Source organism: Schistocerca americana, chromosome 2, assembly GCF_021461395.2.
Source record: "Schistocerca americana isolate TAMUIC-IGC-003095 chromosome 2, iqSchAmer2.1, whole genome shotgun sequence".
In the NCBI taxonomy this organism is placed as follows: domain Eukaryota; kingdom Metazoa; phylum Arthropoda; class Insecta; order Orthoptera; family Acrididae; genus Schistocerca; species Schistocerca americana.
In genome coordinates, this window is record NC_060120.1 from 429,205,471 (window position 1) to 429,226,983 (window position 21,513).

General features: G+C 41.1%; 1 protein-coding gene across 1 annotated transcript in view; it reads left to right on the plus strand.

Moving 5' to 3' along the window:
* The window catches only part of LOC124594069 (esterase FE4-like), a 79,774-nt gene that overhangs the window by 20,254 nt on the left and 38,007 nt on the right, over positions 1 to 21,513 (plus strand). The window contains exons 3-5 of the mRNA XM_047132419.1: positions 4,229 to 4,429; positions 7,142 to 7,283; positions 13,985 to 14,170. Of these exons, the coding sequence (XP_046988375.1) occupies positions 4,229 to 4,429; positions 7,142 to 7,283; positions 13,985 to 14,170 (529 nt within the window). The remainder of the gene's footprint in view (positions 1 to 4,228; positions 4,430 to 7,141; positions 7,284 to 13,984; positions 14,171 to 21,513) is intronic.

Below are 21,513 nucleotides of genomic sequence, written 5' to 3' on the forward strand. Positions count from 1 at the left end.
GGTAGTTAATCTATATCATTCTAAATGCCCTTTACTATTATTACTAGGAGCGTCAAATATTATTATTTTTATTATGTGATCTGAGTCTTTCCCAGCGTATGTGTTGTTTCCAGGGCTTTCGGGTGTCCAGCCGGATGCGATCGTTGAAGTCTCATGATATTTCGGCGAATAACCTTTCCGCCATCATCAGGTGGTTCTGATGGAATTCCATCGCGAAAAATCGTGGGACTTCAACGATCGCATCCGGCTGGACACCCGAGAGCCCTGGAAACAAAACATTGTTAATATTATTTTACTGTTATTATTGTGAACCTTTTGTAATGTCTTTGGAATGTGTTGTTCCTGATCAGATGTGAGAGAGGGACTTAAACCGTAATCTGGCCAGGCTAAATATTCGATAAATAAATACATAAATAAATATTGTAATCAAGCCTTGGTCTCCCTCTACAATTTTTACCTCTCCCCCCCCCCCCTCCCCACCATCCGTTACCAAACTGACGATTCTTTCGTATCTCAGGGTGCGTACTATCAACCGATTCCATGTAATTTTCACGATTCTACTGTGTCACCACATTCCAAAAGCTTTTGTTCGCTTCTTGTCTGAGTTGCTTATCGGTCACGTTATACTTCCATGCGAGCTACGCTTCAGAAATAATTTCCCAACATTTAATTTATGTTAGATTTTAACAATCTGCTCTTTTTCACAAATACATTTCTCTATACAGCCAGTGTGCATTTTATGGCCTCTCTAATTTGGCCCTCATTAGTTTTTTTGTTGCCCAAATAGCAAAACTCATCGACGTACTCTCTTCGTCTCATTTGCTAATCCCCACAGCACCCGTCTGATTTGATGCTATTACAGTCCAGTGTGCTTTTTATACTTTTATTGACTTTCGTCTTAGACCCTATTTTCAAGACACTATCCACTTCGTTCAGCTACTGCTCCAAGTCCTTCGCCGTGTTTGACAGAGTTAGAGTGTCACTGACAAATAAGAAAGCTTTTTTTTTTTTCTCTCTGAATTTTAACTTCGTTTGCCAATCTCTCTCTGATTTCCTTACTATTTGTTCAATGTACAGATGAAACAGCATCTGACATAGGCTACAATGCTGTCTCACTCCATTCTCAACCACTGCTTCCCCTTCATATCTTTCGACTTTTATAACAGTCTGATTTCTACGAAGTTGTAGGTAACCTTTCTCTTTCTGTATTTTAACCCTGCTGCCTTCAGAGTTTCAAAGAGTTTATTTCAGTCAACATCGTCAAAAGCTATTTGTAAATTTGCAAATGGTATAAAAACATAATTAATATTCATGCAGATACTTCTCTTTTCTCCAAAGTCCATTTTAGATTTGCGTTGCTACAGTTCATCTTTTGGGGTTAAGTCGTATTGTAAGTACAGCGTCGTGTCTCCCTACATTTCTCCGGAAGCCAAACAGAGCTTCTCCGAAGTCGGCTTCTAACATTTTCTCCATTCTCCTGTAAATAATTTTTATCGGTATCTTTGCAACCATTACTTATTAAACTGATTATTCGGTAATATTCACACCTGTCAGCACCTGCCTTCTTTGGACTAGGGTTTATTATACTCCTCTTGAATACTGCGGTTGTTTCGCCTGCCTGATAGATCATGCATGCAAGACGAAATGGTTTATTCAAGGCTGTCTCTCCCAATGATTTGAATAATTTTTAGGGAATGTCGTTTATTGCAAAGGTTTTGTTTCGACTTAGACCCTTCAGCACTCTGCAAAATGCTTGTCACAATATCGTATCTCCCTGCTCATCGTCATTTACTTCTTCTTCTTCTCCTTCTATAGTATTGCCTTCAAACTTGTTTCCCTTATCTAGGCGCTCCATTTATTGCTTCCACCTTACTGCCATTCATTCTGTCCTTAATGCTTGGTTAGCATCAGAGCTCTCAATATTCAAACAGTTATATCTCTTTTTCCAAAGATTATTTTAATTATTCTGTATGCTGTATCAGTTTTTCCCATGGCCATACGTGCTTCTACAGCCTTTCATTTCTCGTCTAACCACTACTGGTGTATCAGTTTTCGCTTCTTGTTGGTTTAGTTTTTACGGCGTATTGATTCCCTTTCACTTGCTTCGTTTGCTGTATTACGATAATTTCTCATTTCGTGTATTACAGAGGATTAAATCAGCAGTCCATTACTAACATATTATGATCTGAATCGTCCTCTGCCGCTAGAAATGTTTGCTGGTTTAAAATCTGGTTTCTAATTCTCTTTCTTACCATTAAGTAATCTAATTTAAATCTACCCGTGTCTCCACGTGTAAAACCTTCTATCATGCTTTAATTGTATAAGGACGCAGTGTCAGATGATTGAGTGAAAAAGGTCAGCCCATATTTATAACAGAAACACAAAAATATAGACTTTGAATATCCTACTTGAATAAAGGTATCAAAATAATCTACGTTAAAGCTACTCATAGGATAAGTATAAATCATTTCAGTTTCAGTAAGTTTTGTGTAGTTCTTGTCAATTTAGCCCATGGCGGCTCTGTGACCGTGTAGGCTGCATATTCCTTAAGTTGCGCCATTGGGTGGCGGGTTTCCGCGTTCCGCTTAATATGTCAGGAGTCCACTACATGCAGGATGCGGCTACAAGGGTAGCGGGGCTGTGTGGAAGGGAATGGGCGGTTTTTTAGGTTACAGAGTCTCAAGAAACCACAGAAAGGGCGTCCGTCTAAATGGGGGCAAAAAATCACAGTAAGGTAGTTGCAGAAACGATCGGTATTGTAGTTGTAAATTGTCGTAGCTGTGTTGGGAAAGAACCAGAGCTCCAAGTCCTAGTTGAAATTTTTTCAAACGATCTAACAGTGTTCAGAAAGGATAGGTTAAATACAGTTGGTGGTGGAGTATTTATTCCTGTCAGAGGTAGTTTGCCTTGTATCGAAATTGAAGTAGATAGTTCGTGTGAAATAGTATGGGTTGAGGTTATACGTGACAATCGGACTAAACTATTAATTGGATCGTTATACCGACCGCCCCCCCCCCCCCCCCTCCTCGATTCAGAAGATATAGTTGCTGAACAGCTTAAAGAAAACTTGAGTCTCATTTCAAATAGGTACCCCAATCATACAATTATCGTCGGTGTGACTTCAATCTACCCTCGATATGCTAGAAAAATTATACGTTTAAAGCCGGCAGCAGGAATAAAACGTCATGCGAAATTGTACTGAATGCTTTCTCAGAAAATTATTTTGAACAATTAGTTCATGAGCCCACTCGAAGCGTAAATGTTTGCGAAAGCATACTTTGACCTCTTAGCAACAATTAATCCTGAACAAACAGGGAGTATCATGACGAATACAGGGATTAGCGACCATAAGACAGTTGCTGCTAGGCTGAAAACCGTAACAGCCTCAACCATCAAAAAGAAACGCAAAGTAAGTCTATTTAAAAAAGCTGATAAAAATACTCTTAACGCGTTTTTAAGAGAAAGTCTCCACTCCTTCCGAACGCAACATGTACGAGTAGAGAAGATGTGGAATGATTTCAAAGAGAGAGAGTATCGACGGACATAGGGAGATATATACCACATAAATTAATAAGTGATGGTACTGATCCCCCATGGTACACAAAACGGGTCAGATCACTGTTGCAGAAGCAACGAAAAAGCATGGCAAATTTAAAAGAACGCAAAATCCTCAAGATTGGCAAAGTTTTACAGAAGTTAGAAAGATAGAGCGTATTTCAATGCGAGATGATTATAATAATCTCCACAACGAAACTCCGTCTCTGAATCTGGCAGAAAACGCAATGAGATTCTGGTCATACATAAAGCACACACGTGGCAAGACGCAATCAATACCTTCACTGCGTGATAACAACGGTGAAGTCACTGATTATGATAGTGCCACTAAAGCAGAGTTATTAAACACGGTTTTACGAAACTCCTTCACGAAAGAAGACGAAGTAAATATTCCGGAATTTCAATCAAGAACAACTGCTAAGATGAGATATCGCGCGCGCCGTTATAGAGTGGAACGGCAGCGAGACAGCTTGAAGGTGGTTCATTTAACCCTCTGCCAGACCCTTTATTGTGAATAGCAGAGTAATCACGTAGATGTAGATGGTACACGGCACGTTTTATAATCTTACCCCTCCTTGGATACGTTTCTGTGCGGCGCTACCTACAGCCCATCCACGAAGCAAAGAAACGTGAAAATGTAGTCACATTAGTCCTTATAAAATACTTTTGCTAGCTCCTGTGGCATGTGAGCCTCCTGCTGGCAGGGCGTTGTTACCAGCGGCTGTGTGCTCCACAGGCGCCGCAGGCCGCAGAGCCGTGGCAGGGCGTGCTGAACGCGTCGGCGCCAGGACACGGCTGCCCCCAGCTGGACCATCGCTCCGGATGCGTCGTGGGCCACGAGGACTGCCTCACCCTCAACGTCTACACCACGCAGGTGAGCTCGGGGTTCCAGGTAAACACTGCTAGACACAGCTGTCTGCAGAATGCTGTGGCAACAGGTAAAGCAAACGTGTACAGTGTTACTCCCCGTGGGACTCCGAAGAATAGATACCGCCAGCTATTTGAAAAGGTTTTGTTTCTTCGTGTATTTTGGCAACTTTCCTGGTGAAGAGTACGTATTCCCCATGCTTGTTTACATATATACTTCAGCAGCCACCGTACTGGGAGTGAGGATCTACATAACCGCGACATTCTGTGATTTTTAACTTCGTGAACATTATTGTACTCCACAATAGTATCGAATTACAACATTAGTGGTGAACATCTCGAGCATGTCGCATCGTATACCTATTTAATGGAACTGGGACGCTCAGGTATCATTGGTATTACGGAGAGCGAATGGAAGACAAAGGTTTGTTGAGAAGGTTCTGGAAGGGTGCAGTGCATCTGCAGAGGAAATCACAGAAAAGATGCTACTGCGTCTAATTCTAGTGTACTGATCCAATACTTTGAGTCTTTGTCACGCACAAACGGCAGTAAACGTCGGGCGAATTCAGAGACACGATGCTAGGATCGTAAATGCTCAGGGAACTGACAAGGCAATCATTCGAAGAAAGACGGTGGAGGTCTCGCGGAGTTATGTTAGTAAATTTACACAACCAACATTTGAAGGTGACTGTGTGACCATTAGTCCACGTATGTAGCTGAGAGGTCACCACAGATGACTGCTATGCCAGGGACCTGAGTTCGATTCCCGGTACTGCCAAGGATTTTTCCTTGGTGGGAGGACTAGTACGAGCAGTACTCAGCCTCGTGATACCATTTGCGGAGACACTTGACTGAATAGCTGCTGTTCCAACGTGTGGAAAACGTCCGGGAGAGCAGGGTATTGACCAACCACATGACCCTCCTTACCGCATGCACATGACGCCACAAAGTAGAGGACGATACGGCACCCGATAGACATCCCTCGGGCCTTCATTGCCTAGTGGGAAGCTCGTGTCACCATTATGCTGCCACCAACGTATATGGGGTAAACCACAGCTCCAGCGCCGAACTTTGATAGTTGGTAGTGCAAACCAAACGAAGAAAAAGCTCTAGTAAACATAGGCTGTAAAATGCATACCTTAAGAGCTATAAGCACGTGTTCATCTTCCGTACTGTGAAATCCGTCTCTCGTATTCCAAGCTCTTTCTTTTCATGGTTTAGGAGGATTTAGTACGCACCAAAACAAGAGAAATTGTCCAGTAAATATGGGGTTTCAAAATGATTACCATAAAAGCTATGTTTTCCACAGTAGGTGAAGATGAACAAGTGCTGCTCTTAAAGTAAGTACTTTAGAGCCCATGTTTCCTGTAATTTTTTTATTGTTTTGCTTCATAATAAAGACTCTCAAAACAGAGGAACCAAAGAGTTTACAGTAGAAGAGATGTGCTCCACAGTAGCGAAAACGAACAACTGCTCATAGTTCTTAAGGTTGCCATTACATGGGACGAGACAACTAACACTGACGTGGACGTGGATGCGGACGGGAAACACATCATCGCGAAGCACAGCGCCGTCGGCACACGGGACGATCTGGTTAACGTGATTTTGCGCTCTCAGCGCTCTCCAACGGCAGTTGTCGACCTTATTTGGTTCGCAAACCACACAGTTTGTTCAGTAAAATGGACGTGCGTAAATTACTTGTGTTCGTTCTATTAAAACGCAAATTTCCTCGATTTTCCATGTGGTAGTCATGTTGTTCTGTCTGCAGAAATAAAACCTTCAATATCCATGACCATGTAATAATACAAAAAGAAAAGGTACATTTATAAAAAGTTACGAAACCGAGCAAAGCTCCTCTTGAGACAGAGTGCACATACATTTACATAAAATCAGGTATTACAGATACTACTTTATTAATTTAATAAGAAAGTACCACAACCTTTTAGATTACGCGAAGGTGTAAAAAAAAGTCGTCTTACACGAAAGCGGCTACCCACTGTTTTTTAACGTAGCGGTACTACACTACACTGAAGTTATGCAGTCGCCATCGTCAGGTACGCTGACGAACTGGACAATTCAACGCACCTGACGATGGCGGCATGTCTGATCGCCGAAATATTGTGCCCGTTGGACATTATAGATCGGCAGCACACGCGTGGACTGTTAGCTTAGTTTTACAGTTGTTGGCTCTCAAGGCAGGATTCAGATTTATTTGCATTATAATTCAATGTATATTTTCTTTACTCTTCATCATACTATGGGATGGCGAATGAGGCGAAGGGGGAATATTGAATCAATTACAAAGAAAATAAATGACAGGGACACGTAAACATTGTATTAATTTCGTTATATAGAAAATTTACAGAGTTCTGTGAATAATTTGTCCAGGCGATATCTGTTTTGTGAAGTTTTCTTGCTTTTATCCTTCTTTCGCGATAGAGACGATGTGTCTCACAAACTATAAAATGTAGTGAGCTGCAAAACCGTAATCTCGAGTGAATACTTCCATCCATGTTTGTGGACGTGGTTTTTTTTAATACAAAACCCACTATACGCGTCTGGAATTTTAAGTTTTATCGCATATCAAACAGAATATTAGTGTCTTCTGTCAAAGCAGTTATCGTCAAATGTCGCTAGTCCCTGTCCCTGTACAGTTACCAAAATTCCGTACTACTCGAGGTTAAGACGTGCTACATGTGCGATCGGCCTGTTCCCACAGCTGGAAGGCAAGCCGCAGCCGGTGCTGGTGTGGGTCCACGGCGGGTCGTTCGCCAACGGCAGCAGCCGCCTCTACCAGCCGGACGTGCTGCTCGACCAACAGCTCGTCGTCGTCACCCTAAACTACCGACTCGGCGCCCTCGGTAAGTCAAGATGTGTCTGCAAGAACAGGCGAATGTCTCTCAACTCATCAGTAGCATAGTCGTCCTGATAGCGGGTGAACAGAGTTTGGTATTAAATATTTTTACATCAAAATTCTCTTGATGGCACCAAATACAATGGCGAAGCTGACCCGATTGAGTTGTCATCGTAACCTACATCTAGATGACTATCCTGCAGTTCACACTTAAGTGCCTGTCAGAGGATTTATCGTATCACCTTCTGACTACTCCTCTACCGTTCCACTCCCGAAGCGCGTGGGAAATATGAACAGTTAAATATTTCGGTACTAACTCTGATTTCTCTTACTTTATTATGATGATAATTCCTTCTTATGTAGATTGGTGTCAATAAAACGTTTTCATATTCGGAGGAGCGAGTTGACTACTGAAAGTTAGTGAAAATATCTCGCCGCAATGAAAAACGCCTTTGTTTTAATGACTGCCAGCCCAATTTGCATCGTATCCGTAACACCCTCTCACGTATTTCGCGATGATAAAAAACGAGTTGCCCTTCTTTGAACTTTTTGGATGTCCTCCGTCAATCCTATTTAGTAACGATTCCATACTGCAAAGCAACACTAGCTAAGGACGGACAAGCGTACTATTACAAGTCTCTTTAACAAACCTGTTACGCCTGCCAATAGAAGACAGTCTTTGGTTCCCTTTCTCACATTACATGCGTGATAGCTCCAGTTTAAGTAGTTTGCAATTGTAATTCCAAGGTATTTCGCTGAAATGGCAGCCTTTAGATTTGTGTTATTTGTGGTGTCACAAAAAATGTTAAACATGCAATAAATTTTGTTAAGCATAAGATTGAAAAGTGCGTAATTATGGAAAATAATATTCCCCTGCGGCTTGTTACAAGATAAAGTGTCGCAGCCACGATTTGCGCATGTTAGTCACATAATCCGAGCTGCCGTCCCTGCTTCTGAGTCACGTTTATAGGAATGGGATTCAGTATATCAACAGAGGGTGCAGAAGCATACTCGCCGAGCGGTCAAGGCGCTTCAGTCATGGACTGTGCGGCATCACACATTGTCTATAAGTAATCTCTTCAGCATAGAAACATAAGCTTCTCCATACTCCACCAATGAATTTAAGCTGGCACTTGCTGAGTATATGTAGTTCATTTTCATATTTCTACATACTGTCAACCTCATATCATGGCTCATACTAATGGTGCCTCATTAAACCTCTGGTCAAAGGATAACACTTATAAGACTCTTGAAGTGTACAGCTTTGCACTTCTCTACATCTGTTGTGTCAATAGTTTATAAGGTTGCTTAACAATGCAGACATCTACAAAGTGAATAAAATATTAACACATTTATTTAAAATATGTATTAGTTGAAATATGTGGTGTACATAAGTTTGAAAACGCTGTGAATCCTTCAGTGGTGCTGTGTTAGACCAACTGCTGAATTGTCCTTCGTAGAAACTGGTTAACTTCCTATCACTTATAAGATAAAAACCACTGGCTAGCTATCGTGCTATACTGATATATTTTCACTGTAAGTTTTTCGAACCTGGGGACGGAGCTCTGTTTGCGGCTTCTTAAAAAGACTTGCCAACGGAACAACTGAATATAATGAGTTAATATATCAAATTCTTGTCGGGTTTACAGCTGGATCAAACTGTCATCTGAACACAATATTTCAGCGGTCCAGCTGGCCGCCTTCATCAGGTGAGAAAAGCTACGTTGCTCTCGATAATACGCCGGGAAAGTCCACATAGTCACATCAAGTGCCTCTACGGGGAGGAGATGGTTCAACTCGTCAGTAAGTTTGATAAACTTCGCAAGAAGAAAGGGAAGCTGCTGAGTACCCTCATCTTTTTACTGAGATGTCGTGACGAAGGTATTATATCAAAATTTGCCAGTTTTGTCCATTACGTAAATACAAAAGCGTATTAAAAAGCGAGCTAGTTTGGCCTTAGTTAGAGAAACCGTTTTACTCGTAGACGATTGGATATTATATCCAAAGATTTATTTTATCTTCACTTGGACATTTTTTCACTGATATCTGCAATATCTTGCGAGCGGGTTGACGTCTCTCCTTGGCTTTATCAGATTGGATGCACAGGAGTGCTTCTAGTAGGCAGTGCTCTAAATTTCAACGTCTTTGTCGTCAACACTTGATATCACGAAACGATACTTTTCGACGGACTGTGATTAATCTTACTAGTAAGGAACTGGATAATATCACAGTTTCAGTGTTGGAAAAAGGTTTAAGCTTAGCACTTGCGCCTAGAAGCATTGCCACCATGGAATTCATTTCTTCTGTTGAACAAGCTGTCTTTCGTCTTCCGGAAGAACAGGCGGAAGAGATTAGATAGGAGGTTTCTCACCTTTAGCGTCGAGCTCGGCCTCCACAAAGTAACAGCCGAACGAGCAGCCATTCGGTCTATTAGAGAGGAACCTGAATTGTTAATTTTACCAGCAGTCAAAGGTAATGTCCACCGTTTTAATCTCTAAGACAGATTGTGTGAATAAGATGTATGATTTACTTAAGGATCCGTCGTATCGTATAGTATAGAAGGATCCCACGGATCGCATAAAACGGACTACGATTTCACTTCTGAAGAAGAGTTTCTTACCTGAGGACACTATCAAAAAACTACGTCCTGGTGCTGCCGTTCCACCTAGATTATACGGTTCGCCAAAAATCTATAAGGGTTGGGTCCCATTGCGCCCTATTGTTTCTAATCTGGGTGCACCAACTTACAACGTGGCAAAATATATAGCGTCGGCTTTCAGCCCTCATATGGGTAAATGTGAACACCATATTTCCAATTTCATGGATTTTACTCATCGTTTAAGGTTGCTTCGTCTTGGTACCTCTGATTTAGTTGTTAGTTTTGATGTAGTGTCACTTTTTATTCGGGTCCCTCTTGAAGAGTCATTGATTTTAATTGATGAAAAACTTGATATGGAAATAACGAAGCTCTGCTTTCATGTTCTGATGTCCACCTATTTTTTATTTGATGACAAATATTTTGAAGAAACTGACGGTGTGGCTATGGGGAGTCCTTTATCCACCGTAGTCGCTCATCTTTTTATGGAGGACTTTGAGGTTATGGCTCTGAAAATATCTTTTCTGAAGACTTCGTGTTTTCGGAGATATGTTGACCATATGTTTCTTGTTTGGCCACATGGAACAGACTCTTTGCGCCGGTTATTGGGCCTTTTTAATTGTCTTCATACGAACATCAAATTCACGATGAAACTGAAAAGGAGGGAAAGTTACCTTTTTTGGATGTACTAGTGCATAGAAAAGAAGATGGTACTCTTGGACACAGTGTTTACAGGAAACCGACTCATACCGACAGGTATTTACATGCTACCAGTTGCCATCCACCTTTTCAACGTACAGGAGTCCTTCGGACCTTGGTTAAACGAGCATATGCTGTCTCTGATGCTGAGAATTTACCACAGGAGCTGCAATATCTTAAGGACGTGTTCAATAATAACGGCTACACACACCGACAAATTCGACGTGCTTTTGAGTTTGGACCTCTACCTGAACCTTCTGAAGACACCTTTAGGTCTGTGGCTTTTCTTCCGTATGCTGGGAAAGTATCCGCCAAGATAGGTAGACTTCTGAAGGAATATGAGATCAGATGTGTTTTTCGTACGCCAGCCAAGATTCCAGCACTTCTTGGCTCGGTTAAAGATGATTTTGGTTTGAGGAAGTCTGGCGTTTACAAAATACCGTGTGAGTGCAGGAAAATTTACGTTGCCCAAACTATTTGTACCGTCAACGTCAGGTGTATCGAACATCATCGCCATACGCGATTATTACAACCAGACAAATCTGCGGTGGCTGAACATTGCCTTACAGAGGGACACAGGATGCTATACAATGAGACGCAAGTAGTTGTAAATGCTTCACGGTACTGGGATTGTGTTTTGAAAGAATCTGTTGAAATCAGGCTAGCAGATAATATTATTAATAGTGATCATGGATACCCGCTAAGTAAAACGTGGAATCCTGTTTTATTAGATATGAAGAAACAACGGCATCTGACTCGGCCGGCTATGAATAATCATTTGTAACGATATATCATTTTCAACAGTATTCACCACCGGAGGCGCTGCAACTCTTTTTGCGCCAGGGGGCAGCACGTATGATTGAGCTCATGCGCACTGTATCTAACGCATTCGCTGTTGTACTTCGATGCATATAAAGGTGCAGTCATTTGCGACTGTAATCATTTATCGGCGAGGGCAGCATAGCTTTTGTCACCTAATGATGGTGGCCAGGTGGACCGCAGAAATATTGTGTTCAAACGACAGTTTGATCCGGCTGGAAACCCGACAAGAATCTGATATACTAAGACGCAGGGAAAGTCTATGTAGTCACAACATTATAAGCGTCTTATATTGGAACTTACGCTACTCACTCAGTCATCAACGTTTATCATTAAATGTAATCTACATTTTCATTTATACAGTTCATGTTGCTTTTCACTCTATTATGGAATCAACATATTAAGACCATTGAAGCGCAAATACAAAACAGCTGCTATAGTGCTTTACCATTACAAAAGAACAGTGTTCGATAGATTTTTTTTTTTTTTTTCTGTTACCCTGACAAACTGCAGCAGTGAACTTGCGTTGATCAACGGCTTGGCTTGGTAACATCCTTTTTTATTATCACTCTCGTACGCCCTCCTTAACTGGTATATATTCTACAACTATACCTACAGAGTGTCCGGAAATTCCCGTTATAAATTTCTAGGACTTGTAAGGAGAGTGAGTACATAATGTTTTGAATAGGAAGCCCTGTTCGGAAACATATTGTTTCCGTTCTAGGACAGTTACAACTTAAATGTTTAGCTCATTCACTTCTGATTGATGAATTGTGTTAGGCGTAACGCAATACAATTATCAGGTACCAATTCGACGGGAAACATAACTAAACAGCCATTTATCACTTAAGAATATTTTTTTGTATTAACACTTACATATTATGTGTTTACATTATTTAAAAGCAAAAATGAACCCAGCATACTGACCGTACTGAACAGTACTGATGCATTACAACAGCGGCTCGATGTGGCGACCACCAACGTTGTTGTGGACATTGTACCTACGAGCATGTTCTGGCACACACTCCATCCCACCTGGTGTCGCTTCAGTTTCTGGTGCAGCGGCCAGAACTCGCGCCAGAAGATCTTCCTCTGTCTCTTCAGGAGTCTCGAAAATTAAACATTGCATACGACTTTAAGTGATATCAGATTACCATCTGACATAGAACACGTCATCCTGTCTACCCTTTTGCATACCAGGACAAGCGACACAGAGTTTTCTCCTACCCTCAGCAGACGTCATTACATATCTGAATTGAAATCATCGTAGAAGGAATTCGGTGTATTTCTGTATATGTGTTCCTCTTCAAAATATCATGCACTCACTGCCATTTGTATCGGGAATTTGCGAACACCCTGTATATCTAAGCTACATACATACCCCGGAAGCCACCAAATGGTGCCTGATGGAGAGTTCCTTGAGCCGCTATCAACCATTTTCCTTCCTGTTATACTAGCAGGTGAAGCGAGGAATGAACGACCGTCTTTATGCCTCTGCACAAGTCCTAATTTCACTTACAGTCCTTAGTCAAAATTTACGTTTCGGCAGTGGAACCGCTCTGCAGTCAGTTGCAAATATCGATTCTCTAAATTGTCTCAAAAGAACGTCTTCTTCCCTCCAGACATTGCCATTTTACCTCACGAAGCATCTCCGTAATACTCGTGTGTTTATTGAACATACCGTTAACAGAACTAGCAGCACGCCTCTGAACTGTTTCGATGTCTTCCTTTAATCCGACCTGTTAGGGATCGCAAATACTCGAGCAGTCTGATACTCAAGAATAAGTCATACAGTTGTTCTGTAAGCGGCTCCTTGAGAGATGAACCGAACTTTCCGATAATTCTACTGTTAATCTGAAGTCGACCATTTCCCCTCCCTACCACCATCCTTTCCACTTTACATCGTTTTCCATCGTTATGCATAGATATTTAATATTGTATTAGAACAACAAAGCGTTGGTTTTCCTACTCATCTCTGTTAACCTTAAATTTTATACATTTATAACAAGCTCCCATTCATCACGCGACATAGATATTCTGCTTAAATCATTCTTATCCTTCAACGGTCACTCAACGATGTCACTTTCGCATATGGTACAGTGTCATCAGCAAACAATCGCAGACTGCTGCTCATCCTACACGTCAGATCATTTATGTACAAAAAAAGAAACAACAGCGGTCGTACCACACTTGCTTGGAGCACCTTTGTCTCTTACGAACAAGGGGATGGAATAAATTTTCATCTTCATTTGGCTGGCATAAAGAGGAGTAGTTGTGATTTGAAGCCTCATAACATCAAATCTTGTACCAATATCCCAGTAAAATGCTAAACCTCGCTCTGCGATCGAAATTGCTATTAGGGAAACTCGCTACAGGGGCGAGTGCGGAGAGACGCTGATATCGTCCTTCGTGCTGTGTAACACCGCCATGCTTTTCCACGGGGTTCTTGTGCTGATGTGAGACGCAACATCGCTTTGCTGTCCCATAGGTTTCCTCTGCCAATCTAAAACTCTGGTTTCTTGCAACATGGGCCCCAACGATCACCTGCTGCCATTGTTCTAGATGCCGTCCAATATCAGTGTGATTTGCCACAGGTTTCCTGTGCTGGCCCAGGGCTGGGGTGCCAGGCAATATGGGCTTGCGCGACCAGTCGCTGGCTCTGTACTGGGTGCGACGCAACATCGCTGCGTTCGGTGGCGACGCTGGATGTGTCACCCTAGCGGGACAAAGTGCAGGGGCCGCCTCCGTCATCTTCCACATGCTGTCGCCGCTCTCCAAAGGTCAGATCACAGTCTCTGAATGCCGTAGAATTTCATCATTTCAACAGCGTAATCAACTAATCAGTGAACCCAACAGCTCGGCACGTCGTCAACTGCCTTCGTCAAAACAAACTCTTCTTTGGCGAAACTCGTAACCTGAGTACAGACGTGATCGTCAGTTATAATATTTTCACCACTCACACACACACACACACACACACACACATATATATATATATATATATATATATATATATATATATATATATATACGTTCTGTCGGCTACACCGGTTATTAATGTGGTAACATTTCACACTGGCGATGGCTAATCACACACTTCCATTAATCTGCGATCTTGAGACGTTAATCAAATATGTTACCTACAGTATATATATATATATATATATATATATATATATATATATATATATATATATATATTCCGGAACGGTTCTCCTCTGCTACCTGCGACGGCAGCAGTAATAGACAGCCCAGGTGGCTGACTAGTGGGATAAGTATATCACGTAGAACAAAGCAGTGATTACATCAAAATGTTAGACGTAGTCACAATCAAGCTATAGTAGCCCATTACAAATAGTATTTTAAGCTGCTTAAAAATGTTATTAGGACAGCAAAGATTATGTGATACGCAAATAGAATAGCTAATTTACAGGATAAAATTAAATTCATATGCTAAGTTCTGAAGGGAGTGTCTGGTCAGCAGCACAAAGTCGACGATATAAAGTCAATTGGTAGTAAAAATATTTCTGTTGGTGGTAAATCAGTTATATGTACAGAATTTAACAATCATTTTCTGAGCATTGCTGGTGAACTAAATAAAAATTTAGTTTCTACAGGGAATCACATAACTGTCTTGGCAAATGTCTTTGTGAGATTGATGTATGAAACATTCCTCTGTGATACAGACAATGGAGAGATTGAGTCAATAATTAAATCACTGAAGACTAAAGACTCTTATGGACATGATAGAGTGCCTAGCAGCATTTCAAAGTACTGTGCCGCACATGTTAGTCCTGTATTTAGAGATATATTTGTAATTTTTCCTTTAGGAATGGGCAGTTTCCTGAACGATTAAAGTACTCAGTAGTAACGCCGGTTTATAAAAACGGAGAAAATGATCATGTAGACAATTTTTGACCTGTTTCTATGCCATCAGGGTTTGCTAAAGTTATTGAAAGGGGCTGTGTATGTAAGCATAATTGATCATTCTATATCACACGATTTGCTATCAAATGTACAGTTCGCCTTTAGAAGTCGTTTAACAACTGAAAATCCTATATTCTATTTTCTTTGGATGGATTATACAAAAGTTTCGAACGCTAGACATATTTTTTGATTTAACTAAGGCGTTTGATTGTGTTGATCACAAAATATTGCTCCAGAAGCTGGACCATTACCAAATACGGGGAGTAGCTTACAATTGGTTCACCTCTTACTTTAGCAACAGTAAGCAAAAGGTCATTATACACAACATAAAAGTAATAACACATAAAAATAAATGTTCATGAATCTGAAAAATGTCAGTCCATAAGTTTAAGTAAACGCAATAAACAATACAACAGGAATCACCATAATTTTTCAAGGGACTCCTCGACAGAATAGAATGAGTGACTCATGAGGAAACTCTTCAGTTTCGATTTGAAAGCGCGTGGATTACTGCTAAGATTTTTGAATTCGAGTGGTAGCTTCATTGAAAATGGATGCAGCTGTATACTGCACACCTTTCTCCACAAGAGTTAAGAAAGTCGGATCCACATGCAGGTTTGATTTCTGCCAGGTATTAACAGAGTGAAAGCTGCTTATTCTTGGGAATACGCTAATATTGGTAACAAGAAACGACAATAAGGAATATACATATTGAGAGGCTAATGTCAAAGTACCCAGACTCGTGAACAGAGGTCGACAAGAGGTTCGTGAACTCACACCACTTATTGCCTGAACCGCCTGTTTCTCAGCCAAAAATATGCTTTTAGAATGGGAAGAGTTACCCCAAAATATAGTACCATACGACATAAGCGAATGAAACTAAGCAAAGTACACTAATTTTCGTGTCGAACGATTACTCACTTCTGATACCGTTCGAACAGTAAAAATGGCAGTGTTATGTTTTTGAACAAGATCCTGAATGTGTGCTATCCACGACAGCTTAATGTCTATCTGAACAACTATAAATTTGAACTGTTCAGTTTCACTAACTATTTGCCTGTTCTGTGAAATTAAAACGCCAGGTTTTTTGAACTGTGTTAGAAACTGTAAAAACTGAGTATTACTATGATTTAGCGTTAGTTTATTTCTACAAGCCATGAACTTAGGTCATGTACTACACTATTTGAAACCGAACCAGTGTTGCACACAACATCCTTTACTACCAAGCTAGCTAGTGTCATCAGCAAACAGAAATATTTTAGACTTACCCATAATACTAGAGAGCATATCACTTATATAAATAAAGAACAGGTGTGGCCCCAACACTGATCCCTGGGGCACCCCCCACTTCACAGTGCCCCACTCTGGCCCCACATCACAGCCGTTATCAACATTGTGAATAATGACCTTTTGATGACTGTTGCTAAAGTAAGAGGTGAACCAATTGTGAGCTACTCCCCACATTCTGTATTGGTCCATATTCTGGAGCAATATTTTGCGTTCAACACACTCAAATGCCTTAGATAAATCAAAAAATATGCCAAGCGTTCGAAACCTTTTTTTAGCCCATCCAGTGCCTCACAGACAAAAGAGAACATGGTATTTTCAGTTGTTAAACGACTTGTAAAGTCGAACTGTACATTTGATAGCATATTGTGTGATGTAAGATGATCAATTGCCCTTACATACACAGCCTTTTCAGTAACTTTTGCAAACACTGATGGCGTAGAAATAGGTCTAAAATTATCTAAATTACCCCTTTCTCCCTTTTTATAAAGCGGCTTTACTATTGAGTACTTTAATCGCTCAGGAAACTGCCCATTCCTAAAGGAAAAATTACAAATATGGCTAAATATAGGGCTAACATGTGCAGCACAGTACTTTAAAATTCTGCTAGGCACTCCATCATAATCATGAGAGTCCTTTAGTCTTCAGTGATTTAATTATTGACTCAATCTCGGAAAGGCATTTGCCAATAAAGCTATATCATTTCCTGTAGAAACTAAATTTTTATTTAATTCATCAGCAATGCTCAGAAAATGATTGTTAAATACTGTACATATAACTGATTTATCACCAACAGAAATATTTTTACTGCGAACTGACTTTATACCGTCGACCTTGTGCTGCTGAGCAGACACTCCCTTCAGAACTTACCATATGGTTTTAATTTTATCCTGTGAATGAGCTATTCTATTTGCACACCACAGACTCTTTGCCTTCCAAATAATATTTTATGCACATTAGAATACTGTTTGTAATGGGCTACTGTAACTTGATTGTGACTACTAACATGTATATAATTCCCGCTTTGTTCTACATGATATCCTTATTCCACTAGTCAGCCACCTGGGCTGCCCATTACTGCTAGTACCCCGTTTAGAATGTTCTAATGGAAAGCAACTCTCAAAGAGCATGAGAAATGTGTTAAGGAAAGCATTGTATTTATCATCTAAGTTATCGGCACTATAAACATCCTGCCACTCTTCTTCCTTGACAAAGTTTAAAAAACTCTCAGTGTCGCTCACGTTTTTTGATCCTGGTGTTGATTGACCGTCCAGTCATTCCATCATAAACATTTCCGCATGTGCATGGTTATCGGTACATTCCCGACATTGCAAGTGGATCCCTTTTTCCCTTGCCGGTCTAAGACATTCTTTCATCTTCTCTGTCGGTTTGAAAATCGTCTTTATGCCGTGTTTGAGCAATATACGGCCGATTCTGTCCGTCACTCTTGGAATGTATGGCAGAAAGGCTGTACCCGACATTTCTTTTTCTTATTTGTCACTTTGCCGAGTGTTTGGCTCTGTTACACTTCTTATATAACTTGTGGAGTACCCGTTGCTCCTCAGAACACTTTACAGGTGCTGCATTTCGTGCCTGAGGTGCTGCGGCTCACATTTTCGTCCTGTCCTCGTTACGAGCATATTAATCAGGCCTCTTTTCTAGCTCGGGTGGTAGCTTGATAAATTGTGCAGGTATCGGTCCATGTGAGTCGGTTTATGAAAAACGCTGTGTACCAGGTTTTCGCCATTTCTTGCGAGCAGTGCATCTAGAAATGGTAATTTTTTGTCCTTTTCTACTTCCATAGTAACTATTATGTTGGCATGGAGGCTCTTCAAGTGTCTTAGGAAGTGACCGAGGTGTTCCCCACCAGGACTTCATACAGCGAAAGTATCATCGACGTATCTGTACCACACCTTAGGTTTACAAGTCGCCAAGTCCTGCGCCTGTGCTTCGAAATGTTCCATGAAGTTGTTGGACAGGACTGCACTAAGAGGACTAACCATGACGACGCCTTCCAGCTGTTCGTATAAATTGTCATTACAAGTGAAATAGCTCGTGGCGAGACATGCATGAAAGAGTTTTGTGATGTCTTGCGGGAAAATGGAACCGATGTGCTACAGACAGTCTCTGAGTGGCACTTTCGTAAACAAAAAAAAAAAAAAAAAATATCAAAGCTGACCAGGATATTGTTTGGTGCAACTTTTACTTTCTTCAGCTTCTCATTCAAATGGCCTGAGTCTTTTATGTACGTGTCAGTCTTCCACACGTGCGGATGGAGCAGAGGCCAAGTGTTTTGCCAGTTTATACCATGAACCATGGACCTTGCCGTTGGTGGGGAGGCTTGCGTGCCTCAGCGATACAGATGGCCGTACCGTAGGTGCAACCACAACGGAGGGGTATCTGTTGAGAGGCCAGACAAACATGTGGTTCCTGAAGAGGGGCAGCAGCCTTTTCAGTAGTTGCAGGGGCAACAGTCTGGATGATTCACTGATCTGGCCTTGTCACGTTAACCAAAATGGCCTTGCTGTGCTGGTACTGCTAACGGCTGAAAGCAAGGGGAAACTACAGCCGTAATTTTTCCCGAGGACATGCAGCTTTACTGTATGATTAAATGATGATGGTGTCCTCTTGGGTAAAATATTCCGGAGGTAAAATAGTCCCCCATTCGGATCTCCGGGCGGGGACTACTCAAGAGGACGTCGTTATCAGGAGAAAGAAAACTGGCGTTCTACGGATCGGAGCGTGGAATGTCAGATCCCTTAATCGGGCAGTCAGGTTAGAAAATTTAAAAAGGGAAATGGATAGGTTAAAGTTAGATATAGTGGGAATTAGTGAAGTTCGGTGGCAGGAGGGACACGACTTTTGGTCAGGTGATTACAGGGTTATAAATACAAAATCAAATAGGGGTAATGCAGGAGTAGGTTTAATAATGAATAAAAAAATAGGAGTGCGGGTAAGCTACTACAAACAGCATAGTGAACGCATTATTGTGGCCAAGATAGATACGAAGCCCACACCTACTACAGTAGTACAAGTTTATATGCCAACTAGCTCTGCAGATGACGGAGAAATGTATGACGAGATAAAAGAAATTATTCAGGTAGTGAAGGGAGACGAAAATTTAATAGTCATGGGTGACTAGAATTCATCAGTAGGAAAAGGGAGAGAAGGAAACATAGTAGGTGAATATGGATTGGGGGGAAGAAATGAAAGAGGAAGCCGCCTTTTAGAATTTTGCACAGAGCATAACTTAATCATGGCTAACACCTGGTTCAAGAATCATAAAAGAAGGGTGTATACCTGGAAGAATCCTGGAGATACTAAAAGGTATCAGATAGATTATATAATGGTAAGACAGAGATTTAGGAACCAGGTTTTAAATTGTAAGACATTTCCAGGGGCAGATGCGGATTCTGACCACAATCTATTGGCTATGAACTGCAGATTGAAACTGAAGAAACTGCAAAAAGGTGGGATATTAAGGAGATGGAACCTGGATAAACTGAAAGAACCAGAGGTTGTAGAGAGTTTCAGGGAGAGCATAAGGGAACAATTGACAGGAATGGGGGAAGGAAATACAGTAGAAGAAGAATGGGTAGCTCTGAGGGATGAAGTAGTGAAGGCAGCAGACGATCAAGTAGGTAAAAAGACGAGGGCTAATAGAAATCCTTGGGTAACAGAAGAAATATTGAATTTAATTGATGAAAGGAGAAAATATAAAAATGCAGTAAATGAAGCAGGCAAAAAGGAATACAAACGTCTCAAAAATGAAATCGACAGGAAGTGCAAAATGGCTAAGCAGGGATGGCTAGAGGACAAATGTAAGGGTGTAGAGGCTTGTCTCACTAGGGGTAAGATAGATACTGCCTACAGGAAAATTAAAGAGACCTTGGGAGAGAAGAGAACCGCTTGTATGAATATCAAGAGCTCAGATGGCAACCCAGTTCTAAGCAAAGAAGAGAAGGCAGAAAGGTGGAAGGAGTATATAGAGGGTTTATACAAGGGCGATGTACTTGAGGACAGTATTACGGAAATGGAAGAGGATGTAGATGAAGACGAAATGGGAGATAAGATACTGCGTGAAGAGTTTGACAGAGCACTGAAAGACCTGAGTCGAAACAAGGCCCCGGGAGTAGACAACATTCCATTTGAACTACTGATGGCCTTGGGAGAGCCAGTCATGACAAAACTCTACCATCTGGTGAGCAAGATGTATGAGACAGGCGAAATACCCTCAGACTTCAAGAAGAATATAACAATTCCAATCCCAAAGAAAGCAGGTGTTGACAGATGTGAAAATTACCGAACTACCAGTTTAATAAGTCACAGCTGCAAAATACTAACGCGAATTCTTTACAGACGAATGGAAAAACTGGTAGAAGCGGACCTCGGGGAAGATCAGTTTGGATTCCGTAGAAATGTTGGAACATGAGAGGCAATACTAACCTTACGACTTATCTTAGAAGAAAGATTAAGAAAAGGCAAACATAGGTTTCTAGCATTTGTAGACTTAGAGAAAGCTTTTGACAATGTTAACTGCAATATTCTCTTTCAAATTCTGAATGTGGCAGGGGTAAAATACAGGGAGCGAAAGGCTATTTACAATTTGTACAGAAACCAGATGGCAGTTATAAGAGTTGAGGGGCATGAAAGGGAAGCAGTGGTTGGGAAAGGAGTGAGACTGGGTTGTAGCCTGTCCCCGATGTTATTCAATCTGTATATTGAGCAAGCAGTAAAGGAAACAAAAGAAAAATTCGGAGTAGGTATTAAAATTCATGGAGAAGAAGTAAAAACTTTGAGGTTCGCCGATGACATTGTAATTCTGTCAGAGACAGCAAAGGACTTGGAAGAACAATTGAACGGAATGGACAGTGTCTTGAAAGGAGGATATAAGATGAACATCAACAAA